The sequence below is a fragment of the Entelurus aequoreus genome, linkage group LG11, assembly GCF_033978785.1.
Source record: "Entelurus aequoreus isolate RoL-2023_Sb linkage group LG11, RoL_Eaeq_v1.1, whole genome shotgun sequence".
Lineage (NCBI taxonomy): Eukaryota > Metazoa > Chordata > Actinopteri > Syngnathiformes > Syngnathidae > Entelurus > Entelurus aequoreus.
This window is the reverse complement of record NC_084741.1, coordinates 9,672,920-9,690,742: the sequence shown is the minus strand read 5'-3', so window position 1 is coordinate 9,690,742 and position 17,823 is coordinate 9,672,920. Positions and strand designations below refer to the sequence as shown.

At 38.7% G+C, this 17,823-nt stretch overlaps 1 protein-coding gene across 4 annotated transcripts in view; it reads left to right on the top strand.

The window, feature by feature from the left end:
• The window catches only part of LOC133659743 (protein Jumonji-like), a 30,688-nt gene that overhangs the window by 11,313 nt on the left and 1,552 nt on the right, over positions 1-17,823 (top strand). For all 4 annotated transcript variants that reach the window (XM_062062411.1, XM_062062414.1, XM_062062413.1 and 1 more), the window contains exons 5-8: positions 2,100-2,257; positions 3,848-3,946; positions 5,622-5,800; positions 15,236-17,823. The exon at positions 15,236-17,823 is cut by the window's right edge and continues 1,552 nt beyond it. In XM_062062411.1, coding sequence (XP_061918395.1) covers positions 2,100-2,257; positions 3,848-3,946; positions 5,622-5,800; positions 15,236-16,423 — 1,624 coding nt within the window. In that variant the 3' untranslated portion in view covers positions 16,424-17,823. The remainder of the gene's footprint in view (positions 1-2,099; positions 2,258-3,847; positions 3,947-5,621; positions 5,801-15,235) is intronic.

Below are 17,823 nucleotides of genomic sequence, written 5' to 3'. Positions count from 1 at the left end.
TGTGATCCACTATGTTTGTGTCTTCTTTAGTCCACAATGTGATCCACTATGTTTGTGTCTTCTTTAGTCCACAATGTGATCCACTATGTTTGTGTCTTCTTTAGTCCACAATGTGATCCACTATGTTTGTGTCTTCTTTAGTCCACAATGTGATCCACTATGTTTGTGTCTTCTTTAGTCCACAATGTGATCCACTATGTTTGTGTCTTCTTTAGTCCACAATGTGATCCACTATGTTTGTGTCTTCTTTAGTCCACAATGTGATCCACTATGTTTGTGTCTTATTTAGTCCACAATGTGATCCACTATGTTTGTGTCTTATTTAGTCCACAATGTGATCCACTATGTTTGTGTCTTCTTTAGTCCACAATGTGATCCACTATGTTTGTGTCTTCTTTAGTCCACAATGTGATCCACTATGTTTGTGTCTTCTTTAGTCCACAATGTGATCCACTATGTTTGTGTTTTCTTTAGTCCACAATGTGATCCACTATGTTTGTGTCTTCTTTAGTCCACAATGTGATCCACTATGTTTGTGTCTTCTTTGTCTACAATGTGATCCACTATGTTTGTGTCTTCTTTAGTCCACAATGTGATCCACTATGTTTGTCTTCTTTAGTCCACAATGTGATCCACTATGTTTGTGTCTTCTTTAGTCCACAATGTGATCCACTATGTTTGTGTCTTCTTTAGTCCACAATGTGATCCACTATGTTTGTGTCTTCTTTAGTCCACAATGTGATCCACTATGTTTGTCTTCTTTAGTCCACAATGTGATCCACTATGTTTGTGTCTTCTTTAGTCCACAATGTGATCCACTATGTTTGTGTCTTCTTTAGTCCACAATGTGATCCACTATGTTTGTGTCTTCTTTAGTCCACAATGTGATCCACTATGTTTGTGTCTTCTTTAGTCCACAATGTGATCCACTATGTTTGTGTCTTCTTTAGTCCACAATGTGATCCACTATGTTTGTGTCTTCTTTAGTCCACAATGTGATCCACTATGTTTGTCTTATTTAGTCCACAATGTGATCCACTATGTTTGTGTCTTCTTTAGTCCACAATGTGATCCACTATGTTTGTGTCTTCTTTAGTCCACAATGTGATCCACTATGTTTGTCTTCTTTAGTCCACAATGTGATCCACTATGTTTGTGTCTTCTTTAGTCCACAATGTGATCCACTATGTTTGTGTCTTATTTAGTCCACAATGTGATCCACTATGTTTGTGTCTTCTTTAGTCCACAATGTGATCCACTATGTTTGTCTTCTTTAGTCCACAATGTGATCCACTATGTTTGTGTCTTCTTTAGTCCACAATGTGATCCACTATGTTTGTGTCTTCTTTAGTCCACAATGTGATCCACTATGTTTGTGTCTTCTTTAGTCCACAATGTGATCCACTATGTTTGTGTCTTCTTCAGTCCACAATGTGATCCACTATGTTTGTGTCTTCTTTAGTCCACAATGTGATCCACTATGTTTGTGTCTTCTTTAGTCCACAATGTGATCCACTATGTTTGTGTCTTCTTTAGTCCACAATGTGATCCACTATGTTTGTGTCTTCTTTAGTCCACAATGTGATCCACTATGTTTGTGTCTTCTTTAGTCCACAATGTGATCCACTATGTTTGTGTCTTCTTTAGTCCACAATGTGATCCACTATGTTTGTGTCTTCTTTAGTCCACAATGTGATCCACTATGTTTGTGTCTTCTTTAGTCCACAATGTGATCCACTATGTTTGTGTCTTCTTTAGTCCACAATGTGATCCACTATGTTTGTGTCTTCTTTAGTCCACAATGTGATCCACTATGTTTGTGTCTTCTTTAGTCCACAATGTGATCCACTATGAAATTAAATTAATTAAAAAAAATGCAAGAAATGAAATAAATTAATTTAAAAAAGTACAAGTAATGAATTAATATTAAATTAAAAAAAGCCAAGTAATGAATTAAAAAAGTAAAAGTAATAAATGAATGAATAAAAAAAAAGTACAAGTATTACAATGAGAAGAATTACACGCTGATGAATGTTGTGGCCCTAGGGTAAAAACTACAACAATGACTTGTGTTGACATGAGTGTGTTTGTGCTTGTAGGCCAAAAGTGCAAGCACAGAGAAAGTTTGCCCAGTCTCCGCCCACTTCTCCATGTCCACTACAGAGGACGTCAACACGACACAACTTCACGCTTGTCAGCAGTTTGAGAAGATGTCCGCCCAAAACTGAAGACTTCTTGTCCTTCCTCTGTCTCAGAGGTACTACTACTTCATAAGTACTTCATACTACTACTACATCCCTACTGCACTTCAGTTTGCCCAACCAGTCTACATGTGCTTTGTGGACTTGGAGAAGGCATTGGACCGTGTCCCTTGGGAAGTCCTGTGGGGAGTGCTCAGAGAGTATGGGGTATGGGACTGTCTGATTGTGGTGGTCCACTCCCTGTATGATCAGTGTCAGAACTTGGTCCACTCCCTGTATGATCAGTGTCAGAACTTGGTCCACTCCCTGTATGATCAGTGTCAGAGCTTGGTCCGCATTGCTGGCTGTAAGTCGGACCAGTTTCCAGTGAGGGTTGGACTCCGCCAGTGCTGCCCTTTGTCACCGATTCTGTTCATAACTTTTATGGACAGAGGTTCTAGGCGCAGTCAAGGCGTTGAGGGGATGCGGTTTGATGGCTGCAGGATTAGGTCTCTACCTTTTGTAGAAGATGTGGTCCTGATGGCTTCATCTGGCCAGGATCTTCAGCTCTTACTGGATCGGTTCGCAGCCGAGTGTGAAGCAACTGGGATGAGAATCAGCACCTCAAAGTTTGAGTCCATAGTTCTCGCACGGAAAAGGGTGGAGTGCCATCTCCGGGTTGGGGAGGAGATCTTGCTCCAAGTGGAGGAGTTCAAGTACCTTGGGGTCATGTTCACGAGTGAGGGAAGAGTGGATCGTGAGATCGACAGGCGGATCGGTGCGGCGTCTGCAGTGATGCGGACCCTGTATCGATCCGTTGTGATGAAGAAGGAGCTTAGCCGGAAGGCAAAGCTCTCAATTTAGCGGTCGATCTACGTTCCCATCCTCATATGATCATGAGCTTTGGGTTATGACCGAAAGGACAAGATCACGGGTACAAGATCTACGTTCCTATCCTCACCTATGGTCATGATCTTTGGGTTAAAGGACAAGATCACGGGTACAAGATCTACGTTCCTATCCTCACCTATGGTCATGATCTTTGGGTTAAAGGACAAGATCACGGGTACAAGATCTACGTTCCTATCCTCACCTATGGTCATGATCTTTGGGTTAAAGGACAAGATCACGGGTACAAGATCTACGTTTATATCCTCACCTATGGTCATGATCTTTGGGTTATGACCGAAAGGACAAGATCACGGGTACAAGCGGCCGAAATGAGTTTCCTCCGCCGGGTGGCGGGTCTCTCCCTTAGAGATAGGGTGAGAAGCTCTCTTACCGGGAGGAGCTTAAAGTAAAACTGCTGCTCCTCCACATGGAGAAGAGCCAGATGAGGTGGTTGGGTCATCTGGTCAGGATGCCACCCGAACGCCTCCCTAGGGAGGTGTTTAGGACACGTCTCGACCGGTAGGAGGCCACTGGGAAGACCCAGGACACGTTGGAGAGACTATGTCTCCCAGCTGGCCTGGGAACGCCTCGGGATCCCCCGGGAGGAGCTGGACGAAGTGGCTGGGGAGAGGGAAGTCTGGGCTTCCCTGCTTGCGACCCCACCTGGGATAAGTGAAGAGGATGGATGGATGGACAGTCAATATCCAGACAACATGTTTTATAAGACCATGTAATATTCATTCAGTTATTATCCACTCATCATTATGTCTCCTCAGGTTCTGCAGCGTTGCCAAGAAACTTCTTGAAGGGCCGAGAGGACGCAGCAGTGAGACACGTTGCTTCGGTCTCTAAGCACAAACACTTGAAACTCTTTGGTAGGACGCTGTCTTTAATATTCATATTCTTTTTTATTATATCATTTCACATTCTCACAGTTATGATGCCAGCAGTGAGAGACGACGGGCTGGGGTGGCAATACTTGTTGCCCCGAGCCTGCACGTTGGAGTTGAACCCGTGGACTAACTTCCCTCCGCGTGGGGAGACAGGTCCTGACTGTTGTCAGTGCTTACGCAGCTCAGAGTACCCACCCTTTTGGATTCACTAGAGGGAGTACTGGAGAGTGCTCTCCCAAGTGATTCCCTTGTTCTACTGGGGGACTTTCAACACTCACGTTGGCAAAACCTGGAGAGGCGTGATTGGGAGGAACGGCCACCCGGATCTGAACCCGAGTGGTGTTTTGTTGTTGGACTTTAGTGCTGGTCACAGATTTCCCAAAATGTTTAAACAGAAGTGTGTCCATATGTGCACTTGGCACCAGGACACCCTGGGCCCCAGTCCCATGATCAACTTTGTGGTTATGCCATCGGGTTTGTGGACTCATGTTTTGGACACTCGGGTGAAGAGAGGGGCGGAGCTTTCTACCAATCACCACCTGGTTGTGAGTTGGCTCCGATGGTGGGGGAGGATGCCAGACACACCTGGCAGGCCCAAACGCATTGTGAGGGTCAGCTAGAAACGTCTACCATAGTCTCCTGTCAGAGTGTTTTTCGATTCCCACATCCAGAAGAACTTTGAACATGTCACAAGAGAGGCCCTGGTCATTGGGTCCGAGTAGACCATGTTCCAACACCTCTATTGTCCAGGCTGTGGTCGGTGCCTGTTGTGGTGGTAATTCCAGAACCTGCTGGGTGAGGGATGCCGTCAAGCTGAAGAAGGAGTCCTATGGGTCCTTTCGGCTCATGGGACTCCGGTCGCAGAGGAAAAACTCGGACATGGGAGGAGTTTGGGAAAGCCATGAAGGACGACTTCCGGACGGCTTCGAAGCGATTCTGGACCACCATCCACCACCTCAGGAGGGGGAAGCAGTGCACTGTCAACACCGTGTATGGTGGAGGTGGTGTGCTGCTACCCCCGCAACCCACCTGGATAAGTGGAAGAAGATGGACAAGCCCACCTGGATAAGTGGAAGAAGATGGACAAGCCCACCTGGATAAGTGGAAGAAGATGGACAAGCCCACCTGGATAAGTGGAAGAAGATGGACAAGCCCACCTGGATAAGTGGAAGAAGATGGACAAGCCCACCTGGATAAGTGGAAGAAGATGGACAAGCCCACCTGGATAAGTGGAAGAAGATGGACAAGCCCACCTGGGTAAGTGGAAGAAGATGGACAAGCCCACCTGGATAAGTGGAAGAAGATGGACAAGCCCACCTGGATAAGTGGAAGAAGATGGACAAGCCCACCTGGATAAGTGGAAGAAGATGGACAAGCCCACCTGGATAAGTGGAAGAAGATGGACAAGCCCACCTGGTTAAGTGGAAGAAGATGGACAAGCCCACCTGGATAAGTGGAAGAAGATGGACAAGCCCACCTGGATAAGTGGAAGAAGATGGACAAGCCCACCTGGATAAGTGGAAGAAGATGGATAAGCCCACCTGGATAAGTGGAAGAAGATGGACAAGCCCACCTGGATAAGTGGAAGAAGATGGACTTTGATCATGTTTCATATTCCCACACTTCAGTCATGTTGATACGGGTGTTGTTGATGCAGCGCAGGAGCTGGGAGGCGGGGCTTCTGCAGTGACGTGTTTGAGTGCCCGCGCACTGAGGAGGAGAGAGAGAGAGAGGAAGGATGAAGAACGCAGCAGGAAGAAGAAGATGGAGGAGGAAACAAGGAGACATTACCTGAGACCCAGACACCTGGCCATACAACTCAGGACCAAGAAAAAGGTTGGTCCCAAGTCATCATTGATTATCATTGATCATCATTTATCACCATGATCATTATTTATCAACATTAATCATCATTTATCATCATTGATCATCATTTATCATCATTTATCATCATTGATCATCATTTATCATCATTTATCATCATTGATCATCATTTATCACCATGATCATTATTTATCAACATTGATCATCATTTATCAACATTTATCAACATTAATCATCATTTATCATCATTGATCATCATTTATCATCATTGATCATCATTTATCATCATTGATCCCTAACCCTAACCCTCCGGGTACTCCGGCTCCCTCCCACCTCCAAAGACATGCACCTGGGGATAGGCCCCTCCCACCTCCAAAGACATGCACCTGGGGATAGGCCCCTCCCACCTCCAAAGACATGCACCTGGGGATAGGCCCCTCCCACCTCCAAAGACATGCACCTGATAGGTTGACTGTCAACACTAAATGGTCCCTAGTGTGTGAATGTTGTCTATCTGTGATGAAGTGGACACATTACACCAAACATTATTCATATTCATACACCAAACATTCATTCATACACCAAACATAATTCATATTCATACACCAAACATTCATATATATTTATACACCAAACGTTATTCATATTTGTCCACCAAACATTATTCATAGACCAAACATTAATTTTTGTCCACCAAACATTATTTATTTGTCCACCAAACATTATTCATATTCGTACACCAAACATTATTCATATTCATGCAACAAACATTATACATATTCATACACCAAACATTCAATCATATTTGTCCACCAAACATTATTCATATTAATACACCAAACATTATTCATATTCGTACACCAAACATTATTCATATTCATGCAACAAACATTATACATATTGATACACCAAACATTATTCATATTCATGCAACAAACATTATACATATTCATACACCAAACATTCAATCATCTTTATACACCAAACATTATTCATATTTATACACCAAACATTATTCATATTCATACACCAAACATTATTCATATTCATGCAACAAACATTATACATATTCATACACCAAACATTCAATCATATTTATACACCAAACATTATTCATATTTATACACCAAACATTATTCATATTCATACACCAAACATGCATGAATTCATACATACACCAAACACTCAATCATACTTGTCCACCCAACATTATTCATATACCAAACATTATTCATACTTGTCCACCAAAAATTATTCATATTCGTACACCAAACATTATTCATATTCATACACCAAACATTCAATCATATTCATACACCAAACATTCATACACCAAACATTATTCATGTATTTCCACCAAACATTATTCATATTTGTCCACCAAACATTATTCATAGACCAAACATTCATTTTTGTCCACCAAACATTATTCATATTCATGCAACAAACATTATACATATTCATACACCAAACATTCAATATTTGTCCACCAAACATTATTCATATTAATATACCAAACATTATTCATATTCGTACACCAAACATTATTTATATTCGTACACCAAACATTATTCATATTCATGCAACAAACATTATACATATTGATACACCAAACATTATTCATGTGTCCACCAAACATTATTCATATTCATGCAACAAACATTATACATATTCATACACCAAACATTCAATCATATTTATACACAAAACATTATTCATATTTATACACCAAACATTATTCATATTTACACACCAAACATTATTTATACACCAAACATTCATATTCATACACCAAACATGCATGAATTCATACATACACCAAACACTCAATCATACTTGTCCACCCAACATTATTCATATACCAAACATTATTCATACTTGTCCACCAAAAATTATTCATATTCGTACACCAAACATTATTCATATTCATACACCAAACATTCAATCATATTCATACACCAAACATTATTCATGTATTTCCACCAAACATTATTCATATTTGTCCACCAAACATTATTCATAGACCAAACATTCATTTTTGTCCACCAAACATTATTCATATTCGAACACCAAACATTATTCATATTCATGCAACAAACATTATAAAACATTCAATATTTGTCCACCAAACATTATTCATATTCGTACACCAAACATTATTCATATTCGTACACAAAACATTATTCATATTCATGCAACAAACATTATACATATTGATACACCAAACATTATTCATATTTGTCCACCAAACATTATTCATATTCATGCAACAAACATTATACATATTCATACACCAAACATTCAATCATATTTATACACCAAACATTATTCATATTTATACACCAAACATTATTCATATTCATACACCAAACATGCATGAATTCATACATACACCGAACACTCAATCATACTTGTCCACCCAACATTATTCATACACCAAACATTATTCATACTTGTCCACCAAAAATTATTCATATTCATACACCAAACATTATTCATGTATTTCCACCAAACATTATTCATATTTGTCCACCAAACATTATTCATAGACCAAACATTCATTTTTGTCCACAAAACATTATTCATATTCGAACACCAAACATTATTCATATTCATGCAACAAACATTATACATATTCATACACCAAACATTCAATATTTGTCCACCAAACATTATTCATATTAATACACCAAACATTATTCATATTCGTACACCAAACATTATTCATATTCATGCAACAAACATTATACATATTGATACACCAAACATTATTCATATTTGTCCACCAAACATTATTCATATTCATGAAACAAACATACATATTCATACACCAAACATTATTCATATTTATACACCAAACATTATTCCTATTTACACACCAAACATTATTTATACACCAAACATGATTCATATTCATGCAACAAACATTATACATATTCATACACCAAACATTCAATCATATTTATACACCAAACATTATTCATATTTATACACCAAACATTATTCATATTCATACACCAAACATGCATGAATTCATACATACACCAAACACTCAATCATACTTGTCCACCCAACATTATTCATATACCAAACATTATTCATACTTGTCCACCAAAAATTATTCATATTCGTACACCAAACATTATTCATACACCAAACATTCAATCATATTCATACACCAAACATTATTCATGTATTTCCACCAAACATTATTCATATTTGTCCACCAAACATTATTCATAGACCAAACATTCATTTTTGTCCACCAAACATTATTCATATTCGAACACCAAACATTATTCATATTCATGCAACAAACATTATAAAACATTCAATATTTGTCCACCAAACATTATTCATATTAATACACCAAACATTATTCATATTCGTACACCAAACATTATTCATATTCGTACACCAAACAGTATTCATATTCATGCAACAAACATTATACATATTGATACACCAAGCATTATTCATATTTGTCCACCAAACATTATTCATATTCGTACACCAAACATGACTCATATTTGTCCACCAAATATTATTCATATTCGTACACCAAACATTATTCTTTTTTGACCACCAAACATTATTCGTATTTGACCACCAAACATGACTCATATTTGTCCACCAAACTTTATTCATATTCGTACACCAAACATTATTATTTTTTGACCACCAAACATTATTCATATTTGACCACCAAACGTTATTCATATTTGACCACCAAACGTTATTCAAAAACCCTGAAGATACGTAAGACCGAGATAGGCTGCCTAGGGAAACCCGTGGTGCAACGCACAGTGCCAGTACCTCGTACGGCACCTGATGAGACGGAGGAGGATCCAGACCCGGACACTCCCCACAGTGCCCAGAACCTCCAAGCACCACCGGCGCAGCCCCAGGGCAGACCGTCGGAGGGGGGACGTGTGGCGTGGAGCGCTGCCTGGACACAAGTCGAGGGACGGATCACCCTCGGCTGGGTCCCGGGTGAGGGTGTTTGATTATGACCCGAAACACCCTATGACCCCGGGAGAATCAATGATGATGTGTCCAGGTTGCACCGTGAGGTGTATTATTATACATTTGTACACCAAACGTTATTCACATTCATAAACCAAACATTATTCATATTTGGCCACCAAACATGATTCATATTTGACCACCAAACGTTATTCACATTCATAAACCAAACATTATTCATATTTGGCCACCAAACATTATTCATATTTGGCCACCAAACATTATTCATATTTGACCACCAAACATTATTCATATTTGACCACCAAACATTATTCATATTTGACCACCAAACTTTATTTATATTCATAAACCAAACATTATTCATATTCGTACACCAAACATTATTCTTTTTTGACCACCAAACATTATTCATATTTGACCACCAAACATTATTCATATTTGTACACCAAACGTTATTCATATTCATAAACCAAACATTATTCATATTTGACCACCAAACATTATTCATATTTGACCACCAAACATTATTCATATTTGGCCGCCAAACATTATTCATATTTGACCACCAAACTTTATTTATATTCATAAACAAAACATTATTCATATTCGTACACCAAACATTATTCTTTTTTGACCACCAAACATTATTCATATGTGACCACCAAACATTATTCATATTTGTACACCAAACGTTATTCATATTCATAAACCAAACATTATTCATATTTGACCACCAAACATTATTCATATTTGACCACCAAACGTTATTCACATTCATAAACCAAACGTTATTCATATTTGGCCACCAAACATTATTCATATTTGACCACCAAACGTTATTCACATTCATAAACCAAACATTATTCATATTTGGCCACCAAACATTATTCATATTTGACCACCAAACGTTATTCACATTCATAAACCAAACATTATTCATATTTGGCCACCAAACATTATTCATATTTTACCACCAAACATTATTCATATTTGACCACCAAACATTATTCATATTTGGCCACCAAACATTATTCATATTTGGCCACCAAACATTATTCATATTTGACCACCAAACATTATTCATATTTGACCACCAAACGTTATTCACATTCATAAACCAAACATTATTCATATTTGGCCACCAAACATTATTCATATTTGACCACCAAACATTATTCATATTTGGCCACCAAACATTATTCATATTTGACCACCAAACATTATTCATATTTGACCACCAAACGTTATTCACATTCATGAACCAAACATTATTCATATTTGGCCACCAAACATTATTCATATTTGACCACCAAACGTTATTCACATTCATAAACCAAACGTTATTCATATTTGGCCACCAAACATTATTCATATTTCACCACCAAACTTTATTTATATTCATAAACCAAACATTATTCATATTCGTACACCAAACATTATTCTTTTTTGACCACCAAACATTATTCCTATTTGTACACCAAACGTTATTCATATTCATAAACCAAACATTATTCATATTTGACCACCAAACATTATTCATATCTGACCACCAAACATTATTCATATTTGACCACCAAACGTTATTCACATTCATAAACCAAACATTATTCATATTTGGCCACCAAACATTATTCATATTTGGCCACCAAACGTTATTCACATTCATAAACCAAACATTATTCATATTTGGCCACCAAACATTATTCATATTTGACCACCAAACATTATTCATATTTGTCCACCAAACATTATTCATATTTGGCCACCAAACATTATTCATATTTGACCACCAAACGTTATTCACATTCATAAACCAAACATTATTCATATTTGGCCACCAAACATTATTCATATTTGGCCACCAAACATTATTCATATTTGTACACCAAACGTTATTCATATTCATAAACCAAACATTATTCATATTTGACCACCAAACATTATTCATATTTGACCACCAAACGTTATTCACATTCATAAACCAAACGTTATTCATATTTGGCCACCAAACATTCATATTTGACCACCAAACGTTATTCACATTCATAAACCAAACATTATTCATATTTGGCCACCAAACATTATTCATATTTGACCACCAAACGTTATTCACATTCATAAACCAAACATTATTCATATTTGGCCACCAAACATTATTCATATTTGACCACCAAACATTATTCATATTTGACCACCAAACATTATTCATATTTGGCCACCAAACATTATTCATATTTGACCACCAAACATTATTCATATTTGGCCACCAAACATTATTCATATTTGACCACCAAACATTATTCATATTTGACCACCAAACGTTATTCACATTCATAAACCAAACATTATTCATATTTGGCCACCAAACATTATTCATATTTGACCACCAAACGTTATTCACATTCATAAACCAAACGTTATTCATATTTGGCCACCAAACATTATTCATATTTGACCACCAAACTTTATTTATATTCATAAACCAAACATTATTCATATTCGTACACCAAACATTATTCTTTTTTGACCACCAAACATTATTCATATTTGTACACCAAACGTTATTCATATTCATAAACCAAACATTATTCATATTTGACCACCAAACATTATTCATATCTGACCACCAAACATTATTCATATTTGACCACCAAACGTTATTCACATTCATAAACCAAACATTATTCATATTTGACCACCAAACATTATTCATATTTGACCACCAAACGTTATTCACATTCATAAACCAAACATTATTCATATTTGGCCACCAAACATTATTCATATTTGACCACCAAACGTTATTCACATTCATAAACCAAACGTTATTCATATTTGGCCACCAAACATTATTCATATTTGACCACCAAACTTTATTTATATTCATAAACCAAACATTATTCATATTCGTACACCAAACATTATTCTTTTTTGACCACCAAACATTATTCATATTTGTACACCAAACGTTATTCATATTCATAAACCAAACATTATTCATATTTGACCACCAAACATTATTCATATCTGACCACCAAACATTATTCATATTTGACCACCAAACGTTATTCACATTCATAAACCAAACATTATTCATATTTGGCCACCAAACATTATTCATATTTGGCCACCAAACGTTATTCACATTCATAAACCAAACATTATTCATATTTGGCCACCAAACATTATTCATATTTGACCACCAAACATTATTCATATTTTTCCACCAAACATTATTCATATTTGGCCACCAAACATTATTCATATTTGACCACCAAACTTTATTTATATTCGTAAACCAAATATTATTCATATTCGTACACCAAACATTATTCTTTTTTGACCACCAAACATTATTCATATTTGACCACCAAACATTATTCATATTTGTACACCAAACGTTATTCATATTCATAAACCAAACATTATTCTTTTTTGACCACCAAACATTATTCATATTTGACCACCAAACATTATTCATATTTGACCACCAAACTTTATTCATATTCATAAACCAAACATTATTCATATTCGTACACCAAACATTATTCTTTTTTGACCACCAAACTTTATTCATATTCATAAACCAAACATTATTCATATTTGACCACCAAACATTATTCTTTTTTGACCACCAAACATTATTCATATTTGACCACCAAACATTATTCATATTTGTACACCAAACGTTATTCACATTCATAAACCAAACGTTATTCATATTTGGCCACCAAACATTATTCATATTTGACCACCAAACGTTATTCACATTCATAAACCAAACATTATTCATATTTGGCCACCAAACATTATTCATATTTGACCACCAAACGTTATTCACATTCATAAACCAAACATTATTCATATTTGGCCACCAAACATTATTCATATTTGACCACCAAACATTATTCATATTTGACCACCAAACATTATTCATATTTGGCCACCAAACATTATTCATATTTGACCACCAAACATTATTCATATTTGGCCACCAAACATTATTCATATTTGACCACCAAACATTATTCATATTTGACCACCAAACGTTATTCACATTCATAAACCAAACATTATTCATATTTGGCCACCAAACATTATTCATATTTGACCACCAAACGTTATTCACATTCATAAACCAAACATTATTCATATTTGGCCACCAAACATTATTCATATTTGACCACCAAACTTTATTTATATTCATAAACCAAACATTATTCATATTCGTACACCAAACATTATTCTTTTTTGACCACCAAACATTATTCATATTTGTACACCAAACGTTATTCATATTCATAAACCAAACATTATTCATATTTGACCACCAAACATTATTCATATCTGACCACCAAACATTATTCATATTTGACCACCAAACGTTATTCACATTCATAAACCAAACATTATTCATATTTGGCCACCAAACATTATTCATATTTGGCCACCAAACATTATTCATATTTGGCCACCAAACGTTATTCACATTCATAAACCAAACATTATTCATATTTGGCCACCAAACATTATTCATATTTGACCACCAAACATTATTCATATTTGTCCACCAAACATTATTCATATTTGGCCACCAAACATTATTCATATTTGACCACCAAACTTTATTTATATTCGTAAACCAAATATTATTCATATTCGTACACCAAACATTATTCTTTTTTGACCACCAAACATTATTCATATTTGACCACCAAACATTATTCATATTTGTACCCCAAACGTTATTCATATTCATAAACCAAACATTACTCTTTTTTTACCACCAAACATTATTCATATTTGACCACCAAACATTGTTCATATTTGACCACCAAACTTTATTCATATTCATAAACCAAACATTATTCATATTCGTACACCAAACATTATTCTTTTTTGACCACCAAACTTTATTCATATTCATAAACCAAACATTATTCATATTTGACCACCAAACATTATTCTTTTTTGACCACCAAACATTATTCATATTTGACCACCAAACATTATTCATATTTGTACACCAAACGTTATTCATATTCATAAACCAAACATTCTTTTTTGACCGCCAAACATTATTCATATTTCACCACCAAACTTTATTCATATTCATACACCAAACAAGTTGGCCAAAGTGTCCTGCCCAAGGACACAAGGTCAGTTACTCGGATGGTGGAAGCTGGAATCGAACCTGGAACCCTCAAGTTTGTGTATCTTTGTCGGTGTTAGTAGATCAAGAACTCCACAAAAAGTAGACCGAGAAAAAGACACAAGTTGTGTTCAGAGACCATCAAGTCTTAGTCCGGAGTCCCCACTGAGTGTGTGACGCTTGGGACTTGAAGTGGTCCCGCATTAAAAACTGAGTGGACCCAGAAACTGTTGAAATGTTCCGTTTCAGGGCATTGCTGTGACTAGTTTTCTCCAACAGTGTTTTTCAAACATCTTCCTGTGTCCCAGGTCACCAAGGGGGTCAGACTGACGGAACCAAGGGCCTCCTTTGTCAGGTCGGTTGCAGCCCTGAAGCCCAAGACCGGGCCTGGCGGCCAGCCGGCGTCCGGGCCCAGCAATAAGCGTCAAAGTGGAGGCCGATTACGGGACTCTGACAGCAGCCAACACTCCCAGCCTAGCAACCAGCAGCTGCCTCACAATCAACACCTGAACCTTTCCAAGTTCAACAGAAAGAATCTCAGAACTTTTCAGAACTCAGGAAAAAAATCAGTTCAGATGACGACTCACCTCGCTCCTCCCACTGAGACCAGCGGGGTAATGAGATTGTCCCGCAGAAGAAGAGGTCTTCCTCCTGACACCAGCCCGACTCCAATCAATCATTTTCCTACAGACAATCCTGTGAGAGGGAAAAGGAAGTACAGAACACCTCAGTCCGCTGAGGACCTACAACTGGACATGGACTGCTGTAATGGCGACACCCTCGTAAAGGAGGCTAGCTGCAACCAAGATGCTAACGTGAACCGTGTCAATGCACACACCCGTGGCTGTGGAGCGCTGACACCGGCAAAGAACGCTTCTTTTACCCAGGATAATAGGGTGGATGTTGGAATCGGACAGTTGGACCCGGCAAACATCAAGGATAAGTCTGAACTGGGCGAGATTATCTACAGACACATGCGGGAAAAAGAGCTACGGAAGAACCCGACCGCTTCACCTTCCACCTCCAGGACTTCTGTTTCCAATACTGTTGCTGCTGTTCCTCAAGCTTCCACCAACTTGGCGGCATCGGCCAAAGTCCGCAACCTTCCACCAGCCAGCACTTCCGTCATGCACAACAATCCTAACGCTACTGAAGAAGACAAGTTGACCTCACCAGCCAGCAGCTGCTCTGTGGACACTTCCAAGGGCGGCGCTAAACACTCCAGGCAGAATAGAAGCTGCAGTCGCACTTCCAAGGGCGGAGCTACAGACTCCAGACAGAATAAAAGCCTTGGTCGCACTTCCGAGGGCGGAGCTAAAGACTCCAGGCAGAATAGAAGCTATAGTCGCACTTCCAAGGGCGGAGCTACAGACTCCAGAAAGAATAGAAGTTACACCCGCACTTCCAAGGGCTCTACAAAACCTCTTCAGCGGACCAAGTCTACTACCTCAACCATGACAACCAGGAGCAGCCCGAGAGTTCTACTTAAGCGCTAAAAATCACCTGAGCCATGTCTTAACTTGTTTACACGTTGACTGTTTGCTGTATTAAGATGTCACAACATGAGGAACACCTGACAAACTAGTGAGTTCCATTTCTAGATCGGCACCAGGAATTCCTTTTTTACAAAGATATTTTAATACGTGAACAACATCAACAAACTAGGAAAGCAGTGGGAAGGTGCAGACCTACGCCAGGTAAAAAAAAAGTCCTGAGTCCAGACGTCGATCTGGATTATCCCCAAAATGTAGTTTTCTTCTCATTTCTAAAGGCAACTTTCTGGCTTTAAGAAACAGCAAAATAAACTGTGGTAGTCCGTAACAGATTCAGTTTTAGATCAAGCAGAGTGGAAAATATGGACTCACTCTGAAAAACAATGATGGTTCGTTCGAGACCAGGAAAAAACCCTCACGCAAAGTACATATACATCGAGATCTGCAAAGAGGGGATAGGGGGCGCTGCTCTGTGAGGTGTGTAAGGTGTGGCATGTGGGGGCGTTGGGTACGTTTCTCTGTTCCGCGACCTCGGTGCTGTCGCAAACACGGCCAGTCAGTCCAACCAAAGTCGACAAAGAAGTGTGTGTCCGTGAGAGACGGGGAAGGGATTAGTTGTACTGTCCTCTGGGGGGAGTCTCCAACAAGCACCTCGCCAGGTTTGAGTGCCCACGGCTCTGCCCGCATCCTTCAATCTTTTGTGGCGGCATCTTCTAATTTGTCGATACACTCGCTCCAGTCAGCAGATGTCCTGTTATCATGAGTACGAGGTGGGTATCTTCACTCAAAGGGTCTTCTGGCACGCGGTACTCTGCTTCTCCCAAGAAGTCCATCGTGAGTCCAACTGTTCCGTCAGGACAGGCAGGTTCCCCAGAACCCAAGATTGTGTCAATTTGGTTGAGAAACAAGTTGATCAGTTCCATTGTTTCGACTTTGAAGAGTGTTCCAGTCCAGGCCTTGTGGGAAGAGGTTCAGAGTGGAGTCCTGCCTGGCCACCACCTCTCCCTCTCTCTTTGCAGGTCCCACACCTGCCTCTGGTTTGGCCTAATCAGCTGGAGTGGATCTCAGCCGGGCGCCCCAGGACCTCAGGCCCTGCTCAGCTCGTGATTGGCACAGTTGTGGGCTTTGGTCATGGTTGTGCTCACTTTTGTCATAGGAAATATTCTTATGTGCACATTTGAACTTCAGTTTGGACTCCCTTGTGTTGTCGCCAGCTGTGACACAGAGCAGTCCAGGAGAAGGTGAAGACCAGACCAGAAGCCAGCAGGAGGGCCGTGGGCCAGAGAGAAAGGGCGTTTTTTGTTTTCTTGGAAGTTTTCTGATGTTGTCCTTGGTTTGCCTTTTACCAGCGTCTGTTTGTACTTGCTCCACAACCCACCTTCTTCAACAACTTCTCTGTTGTG